The sequence below is a fragment of the Thalassophryne amazonica genome, chromosome 7 (genome assembly GCF_902500255.1).
Source record: "Thalassophryne amazonica chromosome 7, fThaAma1.1, whole genome shotgun sequence".
In the NCBI taxonomy this organism is placed as follows: domain Eukaryota; kingdom Metazoa; phylum Chordata; class Actinopteri; order Batrachoidiformes; family Batrachoididae; genus Thalassophryne; species Thalassophryne amazonica.
Window position 1 is genome coordinate 98175218 of NC_047109.1, and position 15905 is coordinate 98191122.

Genomic DNA, 15905 nt, shown 5'->3' on the forward strand with positions numbered 1-15905 from the left:
TCATTACTTTTATTTCATTTTTTTCCTCCTATTTGACAAGAGGGCCGACTTGGCCCAGGAGACAAAATAAAAACCAGTGTTTACTAGAACATGTCCTGTACAATTTACCAGTGATGCACACCAGTATAGCTTACAATAGAACAGCGTGAGCAGATTTACACAACAACAAACAGATAAAATAGAATCTTTTAAAATCCCTATAACACTCAGATATTTCACTGTTGGCCAAACAAACACTCCAAATCTTGGTAAAATAGGATTAACATTTTGTGATTTTCTTTTTTTTTTTTTTTGGTGCTGTGCAAATATGCTCTTGTCCATACCAGTAATTCATGCTCTGCCAGTACGGTCACTGGCACGACTCGTAATGATGTGTCAACTTTCCAAGTGGGGTTGATATTAACAACTGTCTTTGCATGTCAGTGTTTTTCGTCCACGAGACGAGCTCTCATAGCGCGTCTCCGTATTTTGTGTGTGTTTTAGTTCCCCTGGAGACAAAAGACAGTGTGTCACCTGACGGAAACGTGAGGCTCACAGCACGAAGGTGTATCGTCAGTGTCTCTGGGAATGCCAGTGGGCGATGGGACCGTTAGGTGTGACGCCGGAACTGCAGGTGAGGAAGAAGACTGAAGAACACTTAATTACAGACAGAAGACCAGACAGAGCCTGAGACGTGATCGTGGAGCCGGAGTCCACCCTCAGCTTTTTGTTTGCTCAACAGAGTCAACAGGACTGAAAATCGGAAGTTACCATTTTAAGAATGGAAGAAGACAACATTGAGGAAAAAAAAACCCCACCCCAAATCAAGGAACCAGCTGGTTACGAGTGTAGGCAAAGTGAGTGCACAAAGCGGGTTCCCTGTCTGAGGCGCTGACTCGGTAGAGTTGGATTCTTCACATTTGGAGTCTTAAGAACCTGCTTAGATTGGAGCTGAGGAAGACCGCAAGAGAGGAACAGGGAGAACTCGAAGGAGCAAAAGAAGACAAAGAGGGAAGCTCTAGATGGTCCACAAATGTCCTCCAGTGCCTCCCACAAACTGCTCCTCTGCAAATTCAGTCTATAAATAAAAGCTGGAGAGAAGGATGGAGAAAAGAAGGGAGGAGCAGCACAGAGTTCTGACGAAACTGTGTGTCCTGTGGAAGCGTTCGCCCGCTGCTCGTCAGCATCACGTGTCATCTGCTTGAGATCCATGTGTGGTGATGTGGAGGTATTTCAGCTAAGAAAGGCGTTCACGTCGAGGACACAAATCACATGACGTCGACAAACGCACCAAAATGGCTGTAGGCTTGTCCAGTCCATGGGAGCAGATAAGCTGTAAACAAATGTAGGCCAATCAGGTTTCCCGCTTTGAATGGCTTTGATTAAAAGTTGTATTCCACCAAAAGAAAACAGCTCCACTACAAGCTGATGTTATCACGTGCCCACCTTTAAGAGATAATCCAGTACCCGAAGCAGGACATCAGGCTCACTTCAGGTCAAGTTCCTTGATTTAAAAAACACCAGTAAATTCCTCGTCCTCGTCTCATTTAGTCCACAACAGTCCGAAGAAACTGAAGCTGCCGAGTCCCTGATTCAGGAATAATTTTTGCTGCTTGTGTGTTTTAGAAAATCACAGTGGTGGTGAGTTCAATCTCCAAAGAGCTGACTACCACAGCACTTCCTGTCCATTTCGGGGACGCCCAAAGATTCTTCACAGACTTTTATCACAGTATCACAGCCACTGAGTCTCACCTAATGGAGGTTTTTTTATGTAAACATCAGCTCATCCAGGAGTCTATTTTCCACTGCTCATGGTAACCATAGTGATTTTGACACCATCTCTCAGATAATGAATGAGCTCCTACTGGTCAGCTCTGCTGACACAGGGCTAGTGTGGGCGGGAATGGGCCATCATCTTCAGCCGTGATTGGTCAATGACATCCAGCAGGTTCTTGGCATCGACCGCAAGTGCGTGAGCAGCTGTCAACATCTGTTTCTTATAGTCCTGCTGGAGACTAAGACAAAGAACAAAATGGAAACGCATATTGGAAAAAAAAAACAAATCCTCTTTTTTTATAACCAGTAGGTTATACAATATTCACCAACAGACACTGAAGTTGTTACAGTATTTCCTTCAGCCCTGTTTAACGGCTAGAAAATTAGGTCAATTTGTTTGTCATGTTTGTGACAACAGTGAAAACAAGGTAAATCATGGCATATATGGTACAGTGCATCTGGAAAGTATTTTGTGAATTGTTCTGTAATTTGTGTCTGTAGCATGGCCCAAGCAGAGGGTCACCCCTTTGAGTCTGGTCTGCTTGAGGTTTCTTCCTCAGAGGGAGTTTTTCCTTACCACTGCTGCTGTGGGGGTTAGTAAGGTTAGACCTTACTTGTGTGAAGCGCCTTGAGGCAACTCTGTTGTGATTTGGTGCTATGTAAATGAAAAATTGAAAATTGAAATATTCACAGTACTTCACCTTTTTCACATTTTGTTATGTTACAGCCTTATTCCAAAATAGAGTAAATTCATTTTCCCCCTCAAAATTCTATTCACAACACCCCATAATGACAACATGAAAAAAGTATCTTTGAATTTTTTGCAAATTTCTTAAAATAAAAACTAAGAAATCATATGTACGTAAGTATTCACACTCTTTGCTCAATACTCTATTGATGCACCTTTGGCAGCAATTACAGCCTCAAGTCTTCTTGAATATGATGCCAAAAGCTTGGTGCACCTATCTTTGGCCAGTTATGACCATTCCTTTTTTCAGCACCTCTCATGCTCCATCAGGTTGGATTTCAGATCTCTCCAGAGATGTTCAATCTGGGCTCTGGCTGGGCAACTCAAGGACATTCATAGAGTTGTCCTGAAGCCATTCCTTTGATATCTTGGCTGTGTGCTTAGGGTCATTGCCTTGCTGAAAGATGAACCGTCACCTCATCCTGTGTCAGAGGTCTACACACAATTCCTTTGACTTCATGCTTGGTTTGTGCTCTGACATGTGCTGTCAACTGTGGGACCTTGTATGTAGACAGGTGTGTGCCTTTCCAAATTATGTCCAATCAACAGAATTTACCCCAGGTGGACTCCAATTAGGCTGTAGAAACATCTCAAGGATGATCAGTGGAAAAAGGATGCACCTGAGCTCAATTTTCAGCTTCATGGCAAAGGCAGTGAATACTCATGTACATGTGATTTCTTTTTTTTTTTAAATAAATCTGCAAAAATCTAAAAAAAAAAAAAATTCACATTGTCATTATAGGGTATTGTGTGTAGAATTTTGAGGAAAAAATATATTTCAAACATTTTGGAATAAGGCTGTAACAAACTGTGGAAATAAGTGAAGCACTGTGAATACTTTCCAAATGCACTATATATATATATATATATATATATATATATATATATATATAATTAGCTGGAAGCATCAATTAGGGGGCCAATTTGTGCTCGATAGAGGTTAATTGACACCATCTTTATTTCTGTGCTGCTTCACAATTGGTCCCTGAGTCAAAGCATAAAGTTTGGTTTTAATACATCAGAGTGTTGCTGAGATATGACCTCATTTCCTTTTTTGGCAGCTTTGCCGCCAAATTTCATTGGCTGTGACAAATGGACACTTTGAAAAATCAAACAGTCATATGGACAGAATTACATGGGTTGGTCTGAATATCAGCTGTACCAATTTCCATAAAGGCAAGACATTTTGTGGGTTGTGAAAGTTTTTTTTTTTTTTTTTTTTGCTTTAAAAAAAAATCTAATATGGTTAAAATTATGGTACAGTGGAAATTGACTGATCAACTTGGCTTGATCCAAGGAATCAAACTGTACCTGTTTTTTGAAAATCAAGCATACAGCTCAAAAGATGCATACACACACCTTCAACTGTGACCCAATGGTGGCGCAACAGTGCCAAAGGTGCAGATATGAAAATTGCTGAAAAAAATGAGAGGACTGTCTATTTTTAAGTTAATTTAGTGTTTGATTTAATATAAGGCTGTTCTTTCTCTCTGAATCATAGTGCAGTAGCTACTGAAATCAGACGATGCAGGGCTCAACATAAAAACATCATCACCACAGCGACCACTGGCTAAAACAGTGGCTGTTGTATTGGTCATTGGAGACCTTGGAACCAAACAACCTCGTTAATAGTGGTACTGATACGATCTTGGAGCCACTACATTATCAGAACTGCTATGATCTTGGAACCATTACGATTTCAGAACCAGTACAATCACAGTAACACATGTATTAATGCACTAGTAACCACTACAATCCTTGGAACCACTGCTGTCCCAGGGTCGTGTGGTTCTGAGGTCTCTAACCAATTAAGAAATTTCATATGTGTTTCATATGCATTCATCTTGCTTAATATTTGTCCTATCGTGCTAAATATATTTATTAATGTGGTGTTGTTCCTCACATACAAACTGTTCAGTGTTAATCTCCACGAGTTCAAAAATGACATGAAAAAGCAAAACTTCTGCAGCGGACTTTAAGACAGCTTGAAGAGTAAGTACATGCTGAGGTCACTCACTCATGTAATTCTCTTCAAGAATCATAAATTGAATTTTAGCAATTTTTTTACAAATTGGAGCCCATTTTTAACGTCCAGTTTTGTGGCGCTAACTCTATACTGGCGGTGACCTTTGGCCCCCGGTGATGACTGCACCTTGTGAAGGAGGAGCCTTGAAAGCTCCTTCATGCTCACAGAGCCATGACACTAACATTGAGCATTTATCCCTTTCCACGATGTGGCGGATTCCAAGGTCTCCAGTTACCTTTGGTCTGCTGTCGAAAAAATTTAATATGTGATTCTTGAAGAGAATTATGCAAGGAACACATAAAAAATAAATTTGTGCGATAGGGCATTTTTACAGTAAATACAGATAAAAATGTAAAACGACATTTCGGGACTATTTACCCCTCAAATCAAATTTAAGGGTATCCTTAAACAAATATTGAGGGAGAGCAAAATCATACTGGTTCCAAGATTGTAGTGGCTCTGAAATTGCTGGTCCCGTGGTTGCGTCGTTCCGAGGTCTCTAGAAACTTGTGTCACATGTTAAAAAAAACTAAGACACTAAGAAAAGTGGCGTGCTAGTGTCTGAACTGACCTCGTCATTACATATTGTTGGGCTAACTTCATCTTTCCAATCAACTCTGCCAAGTCAGAGTTCAAAAGCTTCTGTGCCATCTCAATCTGTTAAAGAACACCAAACCATGAACGAGAAAGGACAAAATACAAAGTAACACATGATATGAATGTGACTTCACTTCCAAAAATGCAACACCATCTATTGACAATATGAAAATATTTTGTGTTTTTACCTCTCTGTGTGTGCTGGATGGAAGTTGTGGAATAGTCTCATCTACTGTGGCTAGTAATGTCCTCAAAGCAAGACCTACATCCTACAAACAAACAAAAACACAAACATATTATTATTACTGTTAATAGCATCAAATCACTGATGTAAACCTGCTTCCCTTTCAAAATTAATACTTGGCAAACTCACAGGGGTGTGTGTTCATGACTCATGTCACTGTTCAAATACAATGTCCACGAGTGTCTATAATCACTGTTTTTACTCCTCAGTTGAAGAGAATAATGGACATAGTGCATGTGCACATGCATACAGGCAGAATGAGCTGGTTAAACTGACATAACACTAGAAGCTGTATAAACTGGCTCTTCACATACAAATTCTGGAATGAACGGAAGTTCAGAGTCACCTGCAATATCTATGAAAGTAAGTAAAAAACTGTCTGTCCTTAAATGGACCTTTACTGTCATGTACACTCTCATGCACATTTTGGTGCAGAGATGAGCTTTCTTTTTCTGTTTACACTCTGGGGTCCATGGAAGTGCCATGTTTCTATTTAACAGATCAGTGATGATGGAATGTTACATAGACTGCATTCCACCACTTCCTGAAACGACAGAGTATCACCTCTTGTTTCCACCCCCGTTGTAGATTATCTTTGGTTCACAGCTGATTCTAGGGCTCGGAGAACGTTACATGGGTCTGCGTCTCTTTACCTGCCGCTGCCCAAGGCTGCAGCCGGAGCACAGCAGCTCTTCGTGTAGGACTAACACTCACTAAGTGCTTATAAATGCTAAAAGAACAATCCTGTCCACCTGGAAACATTTTATAATTTTTATTTAGTCCTACAGACCAAGGATATTGTCATGGAAAAACATGTGGAGGGACTATTTCTTCCCCCAGGATCAAAAAGCTGCCCCACACACTTTTATCACTGAAGAATATTTATAGACATTTCTGTATAGAGTGAAAAGAGAACACATCTAGATGGACCTGGTGGGTGATTTTATTGGGATTACTGTTACTAAGATCTATTCTTATTAAGATCTTAAGTGTGAATCTGCTATTGACAATTCCCAGTGGCTGGAACTGCTGCAGTGCACTGAATATAAGTTTTGTAATTTATTTTTACTTTTCATATATAACAACCTTTTTCATATATTACACTACTTTTGTGTCCTGAAGACTTTGCTACACCCATCTCTAGCACCAAAACAGTTCATCCACATGAATGAAGGTCTTTTTTCAATACAGATGAAGAATTTTCTTAAAATGCACTTTACTTGTAGGCACAAAATTACTTGTAGACACATTGTTCTAGACAAACATGTAACAGATCTTCTGAAAGCTGAGATTGTTGTGAACATTTTGATCTGCAACACGAGCATTAGACTACAAAAAAGTATTTTAACACATATTACTGAAAGCATGATACATTTTAGAAAACATCAATGGATCTCAGAGGGTTCACAGCTGTGCAATTAGTGTTTGTAATGTGTTTTTGTAGGTTAAGCATTATTGGTCAGAAATACAAATGTGTTGCACAAAGACTGTACTAACAGAAGAGCACTAATATTTCCAGTGTTCTAAAATATTTAGCTCCAGCTTGGTACTTTTAAAGGGACACAAGCTCTTGAAAGTTTAACTGTACAGATTGCTAAGATGTGCATTCAATTTGAGTTACCTTGACCATGGGCACATATTCCTCTGGAGGAGCTGGCTGGATCTTGCTGGACATCTCAATAACAGCTTTGACCAATCCTGTTACGTTCTCATACACCTTGTCATTGGAGCGATCAAGGTTAGCGGTGGGGGGCGGGCTTATCTCTTGGGGCTGCAGCTGAAGCAGGAAGATAACAATAACAGGTGAGTGACAGTCAAGGAAATAAAAAGGCCTCCAAGGCTGAGACATACAAAATACAGAAATACACAGAAAGACAAGTAAATTTAAAAGATGAGTTTCACAATAACTGAAATATATGCAGCAGTAATGATTAATAGAGCTGTTAGAAGTTTAGCTCTGTGCTTATCTCATGGGTAAAGTGAGAAAATTTAATTTTGATCAGCTGAAGATGAAGAAGAGAAACCATAATTAGAAAAGCAGGCCAACATCTGCATAGCTTTCTAACTTTGTAATTAGCTCTTCCACAGCTGTTACATAGCGCCCTCTAATGGCCATTAATCAGGATTTAAGATAACTGATTCAATGTGTAAGGAAAGGAAATATGTTAATGAATGGATGAATGAGGACTAGAACATGACATAGCACCTTTTAAAACAAAATTCTCAGACGTAAGTACAAGGTGTAATTGCCTTTTCAGACCATTAGCTGACAATGAGACATCTGAACAACTACTGTTCACTTATGCAGAGAGTAGCAACTGGAAATATGTGAGGCATTCGAGACGTTTTTGATTCCAAAATTCCAGAGAATTGATGTGTCTGCTCCTAAAAGCATCAGTAAGTGTAAAAATAAAGAATAAAGCATAGTCATTTGATCATATCAGAGGACGCTTTTGGACGTGGCAAAATATGTGCTGACTGATATTTTTAAACTTTAGAATTGTAACTTTGGCCTAATTGTAACAGAACTACATGTATAAATCACGACTTTTGTTAAAAATTTAACAAAATGGAGGCACTGAAATACAAGGTACTGGATGGAATGATGTGTGTGTGTGTTTACGTGCGTGTGTGCGTACGCAAGCATGCTTGCAGATGTGTACTTCACACTGAAAGTAACAACAACTGAGTAAATGTAACAGTAAATATCAGATTAACTAAGTGCTACTGAGTAAATTAAGCAGCTCCTTTGATCTGACCCTATAAGGCCTTTTGCTGTGTGACATCACAGGAACACTGAATATTCTACTCCAGTTACATAACTTACGAAATCTGGCATTTTTGCCTTATTAAATCAAAAAGGGAAACCAAACACTGTTGTCCTGTGACATCAAAAAGAAAAAATATTAAGATCAAGTCAGCTATCAGGATCAAAGGTCAGAATCGAGGATTAGCCATCAAACATGAGTGACTAGGATCAAAGGTGAGTGTTCTGGGTTCAACTTAAATTCAAGAGGACTGCAGAGCCTTGGCTGATGTAAGCACTCTCTGGAGGACATTCTAGTTTCAAAGTCTGTGCACAAAGACTGACTCTTGCATTCAATAAATTTACCTCAGCTACTAAAATAGGTTTGACTCTGCTCTATCCATTGATCTTCTTCTGCCCATGCTAACAATCAGTGAGAATTCTCAAATTCTCAAAAAATTCAATTCCACCGTTTGAGCACAATGGCCGTTGTAAACCTCCACCTGCAGAGTGTTTTTGTGGACTTACTCTAATTGTGCATGTGCTCATATTTAGCAGACTAAAACAAAAATCCCTTCACCTACTTGATATTGCAAATGATTTTCAGACAATTATACCCAGAAAGAGGTTAAGACAGTTCGAAAGATTGTTAAATGTTATCAGTGTAGGAAAACTTTAGATATTAGATTTGAGGGAAAGCACAAAAACAGAGAAGAAAAAAAAAATTGGAAATTTTTAACAGGATTCAAATGAACGAATTACGAAAAGGTGGGAGAAAGGAAAGACTAAAAGTGTGATTAAGTAGAGGACAACACGCACAGTAAAAACACACAGAGAGTGTACTGCTTACCCGCCAGGGCTGGCAGAGTGCAGGAGGAAGAGGAGGAGGAAAAGAAGAGAACAGGAAAATATTAATTCTAGTAGTAAAAAAAACACGGGGTGCATATATTTGGCAAAAACAAAATGTGGATTTATGTTGGTCTGTTTGTTTGCAGGGTTACTACAAAAGTTACCTTTCTTTTTAATTTGTTGGCTGGTTTAGTCATTATAACATGAAGAGTACATTCAATTTCAGCACTGATTTGGTTCCAGAAATGAATTACCACTTATTTAGCATTACTAGATATGTTCTTCGTGAACACATTTGTTAAAATAATTTAACACATTAAAAACTGGAGGGCATGTGTACTGCACGCAGAATTGATTGAGTTCCACTAATGGTAAAAATTTTTTTTTTTTAAATGTGATATTAAATTCCAGAAATCAGATCTTCATACTGTAGATTTGATTTGTGTCCAATCAAATGTGACTTCTGTAATCAGACAGGCTTTTGGATATACCGATCCAAGTTAACATCCAAACCAAATAAATGGCAACATTTGCAGAATTTGTTTAGAGAAATCAGAAATTTTGCCTCCAATGTGAGCGAGACAATTCCCCCAAAGAACTTTACAGAATGATATTATGGAACCCAAATCCAAGTTTGAACTTGACTGGTCACTTATGCAACACTACTTGAGGAGACTGGATAACAGACCAGTCAGTGCACAAGACACATTTAACAGACTAATCTTCCACCTGGCACGGAGTGCAGCGCACAGCCCAAGTGTCCTCTGTGCACGCGTGTGTCGTTTAGGGAGTTTTCCACACACGAAAGTCTGGAACAAGGTCTGAACCAGTGTTCATGCTTGTATGTGTTTGGCCCGATTAGTTTGGTTTCACACTGTAATTTCACAGTCAGGGTAAAGGAGTCTTTATGAAGTACATCATTATCTACATTATTGGTTTATAGACAGTATGTGTTTCTGACGCTGGTTTGTTGTCAATTTGGCAAAAAAAAAAAAAAACTTCAGTTCTAACGAAGCAAAATGAGTGAACAGATTCAGTTGATCATTTGGATGAAGGATCACGATTTACATTTGTCTATCAGCCTTCGTAACTTCAGGCTGAATCCAGTCAAAGGAGCTCAACTGTTAACGTCACACTTTTACTCTCAACTCTGCAGGACTGTAAAGTTCCCACTGAATTCACACGTTCAGGAGAATAAAAGATGCATTTGTGACACTGTTTTTTTTAACCAGCAGCACGTGTTGTCAAAAGTGCAATATTTAAAATTTTTATGCTACAGCAACACAAAACGGAGGTTTCATCTTTAACAAGGAGCAAAGACAGACAGCAGAGCAGAGAGCTACCTGGTTCTAATCAGGAAACTTCATTAAATTCTTAGTATTTGTTATTACTGATGTGGACTGAGACTAGCTCTTTTGGTTGGACCAAACCTTTGGTTCTTTGGTCCAGACCTTGTACGAGGCAGCTTTCATACCTATTTTGGATCAGACCAAACTGAAAAGTCCAAAGTCTGGACCAAACAAAGTATACGTGGATGCAGCCTAAAAACGAGATGTGGTCAGGAACACTGTTTAGTGCAGCGCTCTCGTGAGGCAGCAGAAAGCGAGTGTACTATTTTGTTTTTAATGTCACATGCAGTCCCTGAGGCCCAATGGGCAGCGCTCATCACACTCTCTTTATCTCGCTGAACACACCTCAAGTGGTATTACGGTAGAGAATGTGGGAAATGAGAACTGTGATGGGTGGAAACTAGCAAAGACACTTGAGCTTAGCGCCGGTTTGCCGTGAGTGGAAGATAGAGCCCCCAGATTTCAGGTGGGTTGTTGGCCTGCAGACTTGTTAAAGCGTTCTTATGGGCTCTGCTCTCCCTGCATTATTTGATCAGTATGTTCAAAGCTGTTAGTCTCTGTGCGTTTTTGCACCTTTACTCCGTCATTGTAACTGTCCGTGTTTACACAGGCCAGACCTCCCACTTGGCCAGGGGCTCCGGGTCGTGGGGGTTTCTTTGGAGGCGCAGCATGCTCTGTAGGAAACACACGTAAGTGAAAATGATTTCTCTGCCATACAAATATCTCCTATCTTCATGCCTCAATCTATTCAATCTTTATGTAAGCTTAAACAATTCAATGAACAAAACACAAAGTAAAACATTTTTGAGAACAATACACTGACATTCAGATGGGTTCCAATACTGAACAACAGACTGAAACTCAGCCTGTGTCCACTCTGCTACAGTGAAAATAAAGCATAAAATACTGGTTGAAAACCTGTACTTATACAGGACTGCAGGTCAGTCTATTACCTGGTTTGCCAACGGGCTGGTATATGTGCTGGTTTCCAGTCTGCATAAACAAATAAAGAAAACAAGAAAAAAAAAATCTTACAAATATGCACTGATTTGTGCAAGTGCAAAAGTGCAAAAAAGTGCACACACTAATTACAAAACAAAACAGCACTGGAAATTTGAACTTTATCAAAAAAAAAAAACAACAAAACAACAACAAAAAACTTAGCTGTAGCAACAAGAAGGATAATTTAGAGATTTTTTTTTTTTTTTTTTTTTGCAGCATAACGAGACATCTGTAATAAAGCTCACAAAATCCCCCCCAACACACACACACACACACACACACACACACACACACACACACACACACACCTCACTCTGGCATAGTAGCTGCTTCCGTCACTGGTGGCAAATCTTCAGTAATAAAATAGCTGAAATCAACAGGTCAACCTCTGAACAAGTAATTGATAAATATGATGTATTAACAAAAAAGAAAAAAAAAAACATAAAAAGTACCATCATGATTTATGCTTCTGCAACTCCGTAACTCTGGGGCCGTTTTAAAGTTCTCCCTTGCTTCTTTTTGCAATTTACCACAGGAACAATGGCTGTTTCTGGATTAATTTGTCCCCTGAAGAGCACCACTTCTTTATACAATCACCAACCTCCAAACCAAAGGTACCGTATGTACAATTTCCATCCATGAATTGAAGGTCATGTGAGTGTTGTAAAGCTGGTCATATTTGCGGACTTTCTGCCAAATGTATTTGATCCATGATTGAAATATAATCAGCGGGCGCACTGCAAAATGTATTAAAACATGAATGAAGAGGAAGAAGTGTAAACGAAAAGTGACAAATCACAGCCCTTTGTGGTCTCTGCTATTTAGCAAGTGCACAGGTTTGCAGCCTTGCAGGGCTCTGATCTAAAGTGGTTTTGTTCATCACACCCAGGGATATGTGTGAAACCTAACACCATATTACAGAGCAGGCAACAAGCAACATTTTGTAAATAATAATCGCTGGCCTCCTTTAGGTGCCGGGTCTGAGCACAGTTTGAAAAAATTTAATGACCAGGTTTTTAATCAAGGAAATACGGTAGCCACTTTCCTTGAATCAGTGAGTGTCAGTGTTGAACTTCATTTTGTACCTCTGTTACTGGGCACGTCCAGACTGTTCTGCCCGGTATATGTGAGGGGTTTTTCATGAAAATGCATTGTGATCAGGCAGGATGTTTTGTCTGATGTGAGTGAAAATCTGTTATACAAAATCCAGTATATACAGTGTTTATTACATGGAAAACCATACAAAAGCACTGGGACGTTTGCTTTTGTCCAGTAAGTGCGAATATCCAGTTTATACAATCATGGTATTGGCGGGTTTTACTGTATCCCCCAAATTTTTGTTTGCAGAACCTCACAACAGATATCAATCAGTAAGTTCTCTCTGCTTCTGGTGGTGTTTGGACTACTGTTGTACACTAATGTTCATAAAATTCTTCTCTCAGAATAAGCAAGAAACCAAAAGAGGAAGAAACAAATTAAATTTCAGTAATTACTTCCTGATCAACACAGGCACGCATGCTTGCCTCCCAAACAGAAGCTCCCTGGTTCAAAACCAACCCTGCCACATTCTCTATGTACATCTGGAGCTGTGTCAGGAGGGGCACCTGGTGCAAAAGCTGCACCAAATCCATATGTACAGCCATACTGGATCTGCTGTGGCAAGCCCAGGCAAAGGCACTCAGAGTGCATACATCAGCCAATACCACATAGTCCCAGATCCAGAATATATTCTGGATCAACTAAAAAAAAAACTAAAAAAAACAAACATAATTTATTTCCAAGGATATTATTCATCTGCTCATAAGTTCATTAAGAAATTTTGGATTTAAATGTTCCTAAATTTGTTTTATAAAATCCCTCATTTTCTAGCCCATTATCCATCTGCTCATCAAATTTCATTAACATCCTCTCACAATATTCAGAGTTAATTGTTGCAATGTAGCAAACATTCTTCTAGAACTCAGTTCCAGAAAATATTCCACGTCACCCCCAAAATGGAATCACGTATTTCCCGCTACAATATCTACTTATCTGCTCACCAAATTTCATTGAAATGAATGTCAGATTTTTGAGTTATCCTGCTACGAGACACACAAATAAACAGACAAACGCCAGTGAAAACATGACCTTCTTGGTGTAGGAAAAAAACAAAAACAGATAGTTCCTGTTTAAAACAAACAAACAAGAATCCTTTATGATGCTTTTAGTGTGTTCTATGGCAAAAAAAGATGCCACAATGCTGCATAAGGGTGTCAGGCATTACATATTTACTTTGTTGTTGAATCTTCGCTGCTGTGTCTGTAAGAAAGCCGCAGAAAAGCTGAGTGCCAGCAGAGTGTTGTGGTCTGACAACCGCCCCAACACTCAAAAATACTACAATGGTATTTTACACACATGGGACTTTTTCCCACCACAAACCACAGACATTCAAAAGGAAAAAGACGGCAAGCTGTGAGATGAATTGCAGAGACAGAAATGTCAAACCCATGGCAACTGCAAACTACTACAGCAGCAGCAGCAGCAGCAACAACGTCCACAAGCATCATGGACAACGGCAGCATTGTTTCCCTGACATTTAGCTCTTCAGATTCCAAACTGACAATAAAGATTTTAATATTTATTTCGGAGAAGAAGAAAATCAGTTTCCACTTAACAGAAAATTTTAAATATAGGTGGGAAAAATTTTTAAGGTTTTCTCCAAAATAAAAAAGGTAACATGTTAACGAGGTTTCATGTATATTAGAAAATATTTCGTTGTGCCAAGGTGCTGTAAAAAATGAGCTGTTACACTATGCAAAATGTTGGTTATATTTTATCCCAGGGGCATTGCTTGCGCTTCAAGACGCAAAAAGCATTTATTCTTTGCACATTCTTCGCTGCAATATTCTCCAAAACAATAGGAGGCAGCACTGTGCAGATAAACTTCAACAAACAGTGTGTTACATCAGCTTCATAGCACAGTCAATGATAATGAACTTAACAAGCAACGTGTATGATCGTGCATGTATAGACCTTGCGCTGACCGTTGCCATTAAATATAAAATTCATCATTTGACATGGATGCTCATTCCTGAACCCTCCAGTAGGTGCCAGTGTCCATCACATGGCAGCACAGAACGTGGTATCTTCCTTTTCATGTGAAGTCTGGAACAATGTTTGAAACACAGGTGTTTCAAAGGCTTTGAGTTAGTCATCACTAATTTGCAGGACAGATGAAAAGTTTTGGCATAATCCACAACCACATTTCATCCATTTTTACATTCTGGACTTCCGATCCCATTATGCTGTATATTTCATCTTGTATTATATAAACAATGGATGTTTATGAGTGCAGTGGTCAGAATATTTGTATGAGCTGAAAAGATGGAACATACTGTTCAGCTCTACTGATGCCTTGTTGAATGGTATGTTCCATTTTTCAATGAATGAATATATTTTTCCACTACATGAATATAAAACATACATTATTTGTTCTATATGACACCTAAATAGATCCCTTCATTTTATTTATTTTATTACTATTTCACTTTAAATTAGAGAGGGGTTTCTTCTTGGAGCAGAAATTGGACAACACACCGCTGAGCAGAACAAGAGTCTAAGAAGCTTAGCAAGCTGTGTGGTTCGTCAAATCCAGCAAAAAAATCGGGACAAGAGCTTTGTCCAATTTTTCATATGACAGCATTTCAACACCCGCTAAAGATGATCAAGGAAGCATTTTTACAATAAGCTGATATATCCATGCAATAGTGCAAAATGAATGGGAGAAAAATGCACAGCAGTGATGTCACCCATACAATGAGACAAATAATCAATGTCACATGACACAGAATCCACCAATAAAATGATGGATTTATTTATGTGTCAAACAATTTCCCAGCATTATCTGAGCATCATGATTCTCCCTCTGACTACTAGCTTAACATATTAGCTGATGTGAAGGGTGACACGCACCAGTGTGCACACAACAGGCACAGTGTTTCAACAGGTAGCAGACAAACTACATACACTGAATCACACCTGTTCCTAATTTTCCACAAACCATCCAGCAGGTGACAGATACACCTATGGAACATTACAGCCAAAACTGAGCTGTTTTTTGGATTGATCTGGTGCCTCAAAGGTTCCTCAAGCCTCATCTCATAATTTGGTGGTTACAAGATGATACCATTTATTGTTCTTGAGTTACTGTTTACACTAGCTGACTAACCCACTCAACATTTTTCCTGTCCAAGCCTTATCCTGTTACCAGCGCACAGAAGAAGCAATGCTAAAATATCTTTCTATCATCCTGTAGTCGAGTTGGAGAACAGATCATTAACCCTGCCTCTCTTATACAAGTCAACAATTTCATTTATTTTATTTTTGCATTTGTTTGCTCCCAGTTGGTAACAGTCCCCAGAGTGGATTTGGAAGTGATCCACATTGGGATTCGGAACAGGATTTACACTGGACGATCAGGACCTACTCTCATTAACAGCTGACTGAAATGAGTGTGCACAGTGTGGAAAGGATGCGCTAACAATACGAGTCAGAAAAATACAAAGATAATTTTTGTTAAAACTGCTGTTATTTTATTTATTTTTAATCAT

The 15905-nt window shown here is 39.1% G+C and overlaps 1 protein-coding gene across 13 annotated transcripts in view; it reads right to left on the reverse strand.

Moving 5' to 3' along the window:
• LOC117514653 (focal adhesion kinase 1-like) overlaps nt 1–15905 on the reverse strand; it is a 176274-nt gene continuing 160369 nt past the window's right edge. For 9 of the 13 annotated variants that reach the window (XM_034175216.1, XM_034175215.1, XM_034175210.1 and 6 more), the window contains 7 exons: nt 11268–11307; nt 10888–10988; nt 8967–8975; nt 6992–7147; nt 5315–5395; nt 5101–5186; nt 1–1994 (listed from right to left, as the gene is read on the reverse strand). In XM_034175216.1, coding sequence (XP_034031107.1) covers nt 1868–1994; nt 5101–5186; nt 5315–5395; nt 6992–7147; nt 8967–8975; nt 10888–10988; nt 11268–11307 — 600 coding nt within the window. In that variant the 3' untranslated portion in view covers nt 1–1867. The remainder of the gene's footprint in view (nt 1995–5100; nt 5187–5314; nt 5396–6991; nt 7148–8966; nt 8976–10887; nt 10989–11267; nt 11308–15905) is intronic. The other 4 variants (XM_034175219.1, XM_034175220.1, XM_034175211.1 and 1 more) reach the window with 2 other exon arrangements.